The 8,022-nt window shown below is 37.7% G+C and overlaps 1 protein-coding gene across 1 annotated transcript in view; it reads right to left on the bottom strand.

Annotated features, from left to right (window-relative positions):
* Positions 1–1,800: 1,800 nt before the first annotated feature.
* FAM199X (family with sequence similarity 199, X-linked) overlaps positions 1,801–8,022 on the bottom strand; it is a 12,892-nt gene continuing 6,670 nt past the window's right edge. The window contains exons 5-6 of the mRNA XM_074600297.1: positions 7,541–7,801; positions 1,801–6,631 (exon numbers count right to left, since the gene is read on the bottom strand). Of these exons, the coding sequence (XP_074456398.1) occupies positions 6,461–6,631; positions 7,541–7,801 (432 nt within the window). The 3' untranslated portion in view covers positions 1,801–6,460. The remainder of the gene's footprint in view (positions 6,632–7,540; positions 7,802–8,022) is intronic.

Below are 8,022 nucleotides of genomic sequence, written 5' to 3'. Positions count from 1 at the left end.
CACCAGAGAAAACATTTACAGGATAATATTCTGGAAGGAGATTAAAAAAAATGTTTTCTGACAGGACACAGAATAATTAGGAGCACACACAAGGATCTCAGGAAATCAAGTTGTGACTATTGCTGTACAGGGAAATGTTTGGATCAAGCGTACAGTTCAGGCCAGTAGTGAGGGAGGGCTGAGGACAGCAAGATCATAACCGATGGCATCAATTTAGTAAAGGAAGTTCATCGGTTAGTTTTGCCACTGTGGAAATTTTGGTTCAGCTTATGCCCAAATAGTGTTTGGCCATCAAATGAGATGTTCTTGTCGCAGTGAAACTTGATACACTTGAGAGATAAATGAAGAAATGTTTAAGGAGGAATAACAAGAGATTCATAACATGCAGTGTTTAGTTGTGACCACAGGACCTCACTCGACAGATAGGCAGCTGTTTGCCAGGAGGTCTGGCAACTCATCCATACAAATGTCACCTCAGTAATGAACTGCTGCAACAGGACTTACTGGAAAAGTTCAGAAGTTCAAAGCACAGCAGACCCACTCACCGAGATCCTGTGATTCAGAAAGCATAAGCACCAACTTTCCTCCAGGGAGCAATAAGTCCTTACTACAAGCGACCACAATGGGTCAAGGTCCTTGGCAATATTTCAATTTATTTTGCTGTAAAACACTCTGCACTGTCACTCACCTTTGGGTGAAAACAGACAAAAAACACAAGCAGGTTGCTGAAGTGCAGGCAAAGCACCACAAGAGCAATAGCTTCTGCAGTTACATTCTGCAGCCTCCCAGTCACAGACTCCACAACAATTACAAGCCTCACGCAGTTTGACAAGACTTGCCATGACGTGCAGTGTTTCTGCCCTCATCTGTCCTTCTTCGTCCCTCAGTATCTACAGAAACAGGTAACATTTGTTTAATTTTAAATTCTGTAAGCATTTGATGAGCCTGAGCTGGGATGAACACAGCAGTTTAGATCCCTGAGATCCTGCAGGAGACTTTCTGACTGTATGCCAGCTATTCTCTTCTCAGGTTTTCAGGGTTTTTCTGATGGATTACAAGGTGGAAAAGGAATTTTTCATAATATGACACTTGAAACTTCAATAATGCTGAAGGCAAATTTGGTTTAGGGACGCACACAATATGCAGGCTGGCAAGCGTCCTTGTAGCCTACTCAGACACTGCTGATTGCAAAGCCATTGCCACTGCTGTGTCCTCGTTGGTGCTGCATGTCTTGGTGTGCATCACTGCAACTCCTGGAATCCCCGAGGATATCCGCTTCTGCTGCAGCAAATGAGATCTGGATTTACAATAGTGACACACAGGTGCCTGCATGATGAACTGTAACAGCATGGTAGGTTGTCAGCTTAGAAGTCCTATTAGGGATTTTCAACGTCCCAGGATAGATGGCAGTTTGATGGCTATGGGTACTGTGGGTGGCAGCAGAAGATTCAGAGTTATTGCTGGTAATGAAAGTGAGCGATTAGACTTCATACGCCCACAACTACGTAGTATATAGCATATACATATAAAAAATCCTCTGGCCCAGAAGGCCAGATAGCTTTCAGTACAAGATCAATTATATCATTCAAAATGAATAATTGTTTTCTTATGAAACAATTCTGATCAGATTTTGTGGATTACAAACCGCACTAGTTAAGGAGGGACTGGTTTGCGTTCTGCCACAAAGAACAGTTAACTTGTGCCACTTTATTTGTACTTTCTGCCTAAATGGTGAGTATGCAAGCCCTATATATGAATCCCCTTGCCCAGAAGAAGTTACCGCATAGTTTCATCAGAATATCTTTGCTATGTCATCAATTTTAATTCCAATCTGTACTTCAATATGCACATAACTATTTTCAAATACAATGAAAACTTGAAGTCAACAGCATCATTCACCAGCATTGCAGCTTTCAGTAAATCCTTCACAACTTCAGAAAAATCTCTATAAACATTGTGGAAAGTAGATACAGAATGTACAGAGGACAGTTTTCTATACAAAAGTGCATTTTGGCAATACAATTAGTAGAGAACCTGGGGAAAAAAAAAACCTCAACTTAAGCAGTACCATATACTCTAGTCTATACCCCCATCTTTCCCCCCAAAAAGGAAAAAAAAATAAAAATCACAAAACTCCACTTTCCCCTTGCTTTGGTTATGAACTATATTCAAGGCTTCAATATTACAATTATTTTCTTTTTAAATTGAAGAATTTATTTGTAATTTGGAAATGTTTTAAAGTTTAGCCAGATGAGAGACAATGCAAGTATGATTAATCAGAGTTAATAGTCAAAATAGACAAGTTTTGACTATTAATAGGATTTGCCCTTGGTAGATTAATAAACTATCTTTGCAATCCTTAAATGGAAAATTGCATATTGACTTGTCTTTTCTATGCCCAAGAACTGCAAGATCAGTAAGCTAAGGAACGTTAAACCAATAAATCTAACAACATTCACCATGAAAATCTGGCTTTTAAGAACGAACTTCAAGAGCCCCCCAAAACAGTCAGAATTTATTAATATTTATAGCCCAACGCATCAAATGATTTCAGAGTGCTAGAAGAAAAGAAATGGCTTCAGGCCATTCAGCGCAGATGAACAGTAAATATTGCCATTTTTATATGTTTCTATATTGTATATGCACTCTGATGTAAATGCATATAAATAAGATCAAGCAGGCTGGCTGGTTTGGTTTCCCCCCCAGAGAATGATATTCACAGGTTTCAAACCACAATATGAGAACTAAAAGTTAAGCCCAGGAAAGTCTTACAAAGACTTTTCTTGCTCTTCTGAGTAAGCACCCCATACTGAGCATACTATAACCGTCTTTTAATCAGTTTCCCAGATAAAGAAAAATAGACAGTATCTTAACAGAGACAAAGGATGACATTAGATACACACAAAAAAATTAGACAGGTTTGTCAGGCAGTTAGTTTTCTTCCTCGTATTTAAAATCATATTAGAAAAGAATGTTCTTTCTTGTTTACAGTCCTATTGCAATCAGACTTTCAGTGCTCCTTCTAAGCCTTTTTAGAGAAAAAGTTACCATGGAAGCAAACCACTAACGTTACAGAGTGTAAATTGATTACATTCATATTATAGTGGGTACAAAGCACCTAGATATACAGCTTCAGTACCATGGAGCCATACAGCTATGAGCTTTTTCCTGTTTCTCTCAATTTTGCTTTTAAGCTTGACATTTTTTATCTATGAAGAAAAAGCAGAGATTTGATCCTTTTTTGAAAAAGCACTAATAAGAATGCATGATTTTAGCAGTCTGTTACTCTTCTTTGTCTACCTGAACCAAATAATCTGTAGACAACTTCCTGTAAAACAAAGCGGTAGCCACAATGGCCAACACTCGAATCAGCAAGACCAGGTTTAACAGTTTGACTAACGTCATGGGTATCCAATACAAATTCACAGAATCATTTAGGTTGGAAAAGACTTTTAGGATCATCGAGTCCAACCATAAATCTAACACTGCCAAAACCACCACTAAACCATGTCCCTAAGCACCATGTCTACACGTCTTTTAAACACCTCCAGGGATGGCGACTCAACCACTTACCTGGGTAAGTATACAGCAGGGAAGGACAAGAATTTGACAAAAACACCTCTCCCCTCCAGAAAATTAGTGCGTTGTTAAAACTATGAAGGATGTGAAAAGTGAAAAAAACCCAAACATGTAAAAGTATCTGAGAACTCTTGAATCCCACAGCTACTTCAGGCCTGATTCTCTGAGATACCAAGTACTTGGCAGAGACAATATTCAGGTAAGCAAGATGATATTCTGCATTCTTATCACAACATTCAGAGTTTTATATTCTTGGATTATAAGCATTTTGGGACTAACAGATTACAGAGCTATAAATTATTAACATGGAATCCCTGGAAATCCATTGTCTTCTGTCATTTGTCACATGAGTGACAGAAGTACTCAGATGGAGACAATATACCACGACCAGTTACTGTGGCACCCAGGACTTTTTCATCCAATGTAACAGATGAGCAACTGGACCCATCTAATCACTTGGATTAATTTATACTTACATGCTTACAGTAAGATCAAGATGGAAATATTATCCTCCCTCAGTTCATGATCTCTGAACGCTAGTAGACAGGTGACCAAAAAGAACAGTACCTCATCAAAATGAGGGGGTCTTCTCTGAACAAAGCCTGAGGGATTTTAAACTCCGAAGAGCTGCTGAAACAGAATGAAGTGACACAATTTCATGCTCCACCATGCTGAGATATTGCGCCTTTCTTACAATTAATTTCAGAGTCTCGATTCTCTACAGTGCTAAGAGTGCATTTTTCTTCAAAAAAAAAAATTGCAGTTCAAAAATCACAGTTCAAAAATCACTGCAGAAAATAAAGGTTGTACTGAACTGTGATAGTGTACGCATAGTGAAATGTTTCACGATAAATTCATCCATTACAGCTATGGTAAGGTGCAAAAGTTCAACAACTGCACCCTGAAATTTGCTGAAATGACAGCAATTCAATTTTTTCTTCCATCCAAGATTTTTAGAAGAAGCTCCAGATTTAAGTGAATCTAAATTCTCAGTAACGCGTATACTGCTAGAAAGTTTTTCATATTGTTTCTATAGGAGGAAAGGAGGCGTCAGCCAGCTATAGCGCAGTACAAGCAAATACCGACAGGTAACAGTCACTTCTGGTTAGTGGCCAAATAACTGGCCATATGGGATAGCTAACACTCGAGTTTGAAACAACATTACATAGATTTTAATCATTCAGTGGCCAAGTCTGGGTACCTGTTGTCTAACAGCAGTAAGAGTGACTAAGTTCATGCATACTAGTTTGACTATGGACCTCACAGATTTATCAAAGCCCTTTCAGAGGCCATTGTTCAGATATTTTACTGGTCAGTTTATTTTGAAGCTACAAGGAATGCCACTTCTGAAAGAAAAATACTTTAGCTGTCAGGACTAGTAAGTCTGTGCAGGACATGCAAAATGAGTCAGAGTAATCCTATATAAAGCTGATCATGCAATTCTGCAGGACTGGGCTATATCCTGCCATTACAAGCACCTGTGGCCACACTAAACTGCCAAACTCTTAAATTCACCAGAGCAAAATGAAAGTAACAAAGCATCAAGATAATGAAAAATTACTTCCTAAGCTCAAAACTAGAGAATATTTTTATGTTCTTTTAAGTTTCACATTGAAATACAGAAGTATCATTTTTATCTCAGCTGTAGGGAAAATGAGTTCTGTAGCAAGTAGCTCCAAGATAAAGACAAAAGTCACCTTAAAGATTGTCAGAATTAGGAAGCAGATTAAAACTACTTTTATCTCCCAACCTGAAAGCCACCATTTTACCTCATTTTCTTAGCAAGAGAAATTTCAAAAGCAGATAGACAACAAAAGGAGAATTCTGAAACATGTAATGGTATAATGACCCACACAGAAGACACATTTCCAGCTAAACATACAATTAAAAAGCACAGCTGCAATAATTAAGTTCTTTTGCCAAAAACATGAATCTATTTAGATATGCTTCTGGGGAAAAAAGCGACCAAAGTTGTGTGCCACCTGATTGCACTTCTGTTTCCAGTAGCATTTTTAACTATTGTAAATAGTGTCCTAGACAACATAATTGCAGATTAGTTGCAATGCATAAAGTTAGTTATGCATTGCAATAACTAGTTCCGTTAGTTCAATGCATAAAGATGTTTTCATTTGAACCTTTTCATAGCAATACTAGGGATGTACTGGTCAACCATTAGTAACAATCATACTATAAGATATAGAGCAGCAAAATAACTTTCTGAAGACTAATTTGCAAGTTGGATTTGTTTTTTTTTTTTTTAATGCTAATTGCTTCCTAAAGAACTACATTATTAGGCATTATTTGTATTACAGATTCCCTGCATTAGAAGTCCTGCTTTTTTTTTTTGTGTAGTTTGAGTTAAACCGCAACTTCTAGAAAAGGATTTATCACAGTACTTCGATTTTGTATGATCCAAGAGCAAAACTGAAGAAAGCTCTACAGAACTAAAGAGTTCTTCCTCATGCTAAACAATGTTCCTGATACTGGGAAAGGAAAACAGAACAAGGCAAGTGTAATATTAACTCAAAGTTGGAAAAAACAAAAGAGCTGAAGCATACTAATGCATGCTTAGTGTCATCCAAAAGCACCCCTAGACTTACGTCTTGCAAGTAAGTTGGTATGTCAGTCAAGTTCAAATCTCCTTAAACTGTATCAATTCAGCAGCTTTTCAGAAGTCAGTTAAGTTTCTGAAGTCTTTGTTGCAACTTTAGTCTCAAAAAGCTGAAGTTACTCAATACTTGGACCTTCTTATCAAAATTACACTTGAGAAAAGATCTGGTTTATACTGTTAGCACTAATGAAAATTTGGTCAAGAAATATATGTAAACAATAAGAATAATACGTTTAAGGCTTAGAAAGAACACTGATGAATTCACCCCTGTCACATTAAAACATCTACATCTCCTTCATGGTCCTCCTCAGTCACTTTTAAAGAGAGCACTTCTTCATTAAGAAATAATCCGCTCAGTCTTTCCTTACGAGCTTGTCTTTGTTCTTTCAGCTGTCTCTTGCGTAAGGCCTTTTGCTGTAGTTTCCGTTGCTTGGAACGTTTCTATCAAAACACAGAAGAGACAAAAAAATAAGATTTTGTTCTGTAGATTAGAAACCACCTTTAAAGCTGGCAAATGTAAGTTAGCCCCTAAAATAATGTCTGCTCTGAAAAATAACTAAAATGAATTCTCAGAGGTGGTACAAACATTCATCCAAAATTGTATCTAATAGTAAAACATCAAGACTATTTACCACATCTGAGTTATGAGGCACATCATCACTCTGTGATGTTGCAGAGCTGAGTCATTGATCAGAATAGTCTTTATTGCAGGGGAAATATTACAGTCTTACAATAACAACCTGAGATGATGAAAAGCAAGCAGGAACTGCTCCTCTCCTCCACACTTGAAACTGAAATTACGGAGACAGGACAAGTGCCACAGTACTACTTTAACTGAAACGTGCTTCAGTAGGTCACTCCTCACCAAGTAATCTCATGAGACATATTGGAAGAATAAACTGAAGAAGATTCAAAACACCTGATAAAACTTCTAGTTGGGAAAAAAAACCACAACCAAGACAGCCTTTACTACTCAGAAATTATGCCTAGATTAGGTTGCTCAATCTTGAATAATTTTTTTTGCTAAAACTGTGTGTTCATTCGAAGAATTAATTTAGATGTATAAACCCTTATTGAACCCCCACTCACCTTATTCTAAATAAAAGTAATGAGAAGATCTACTACATACAAACATCAGGCTTTCACTTAGAAGAGAAGCGATGGGAAGAGCACAAGTTTAAATTCCTTATGGTCACATCAGAGCAAACAGTCAGCACTGGTTTAGCTAGATAACTTCAGCAGATCCTCAGTTACTAACCATGCTCCTTCAGTACAAATATACCAGTTAAGATCATATAAGCAACCTTAACAAGTTAGCTTAATTCACATGTACATAATTAGAAACTTTACTTTTGAATCCCGGATTCTTTCTGCAGCACTTGTGGACAAATTACTATCACTGTGCGCTCGACTCATATTGGCACTGGAGTTTGAAGCGGAGTTAGCAACACTAGAACCGCTGCTGCTTGCTGAGCTGACCATGCTGGCGCTGCTGCTGCTGGCGCTGGCACCGCTCACACCACTGGTACTTGCACAACTGTAGCTGCTCCTCTTCCAGCTTTCCCTTGCAGACCGTTGACGAGGTCCATGCTCCTTTATATAGTTTCTCACCTTCAGAACAGAGGCAGCAGAATTACTAAAGTCTGATAAATACCATATAGAGATACGCCTTCTCATGGAAAAAACACAATTTACCTACTAATAATGATCCAAGTTATTGGATGAGTTCAGTTAGTCTTTTAAAACATTTTGCTGTGGCTGCTTAAAACCCCAGTAATCTGGCAGTTATCAAGAGAACTAAATTAATATTAATTTCATTATGAAAGGAAGAA

This window comes from Larus michahellis, chromosome 9 (genome assembly GCF_964199755.1).
Source record: "Larus michahellis chromosome 9, bLarMic1.1, whole genome shotgun sequence".
Taxonomy (NCBI): Eukaryota; Metazoa; Chordata; class Aves; order Charadriiformes; family Laridae; genus Larus; species Larus michahellis.
This window is presented reverse-complemented; position numbering and strand designations above follow the sequence as displayed.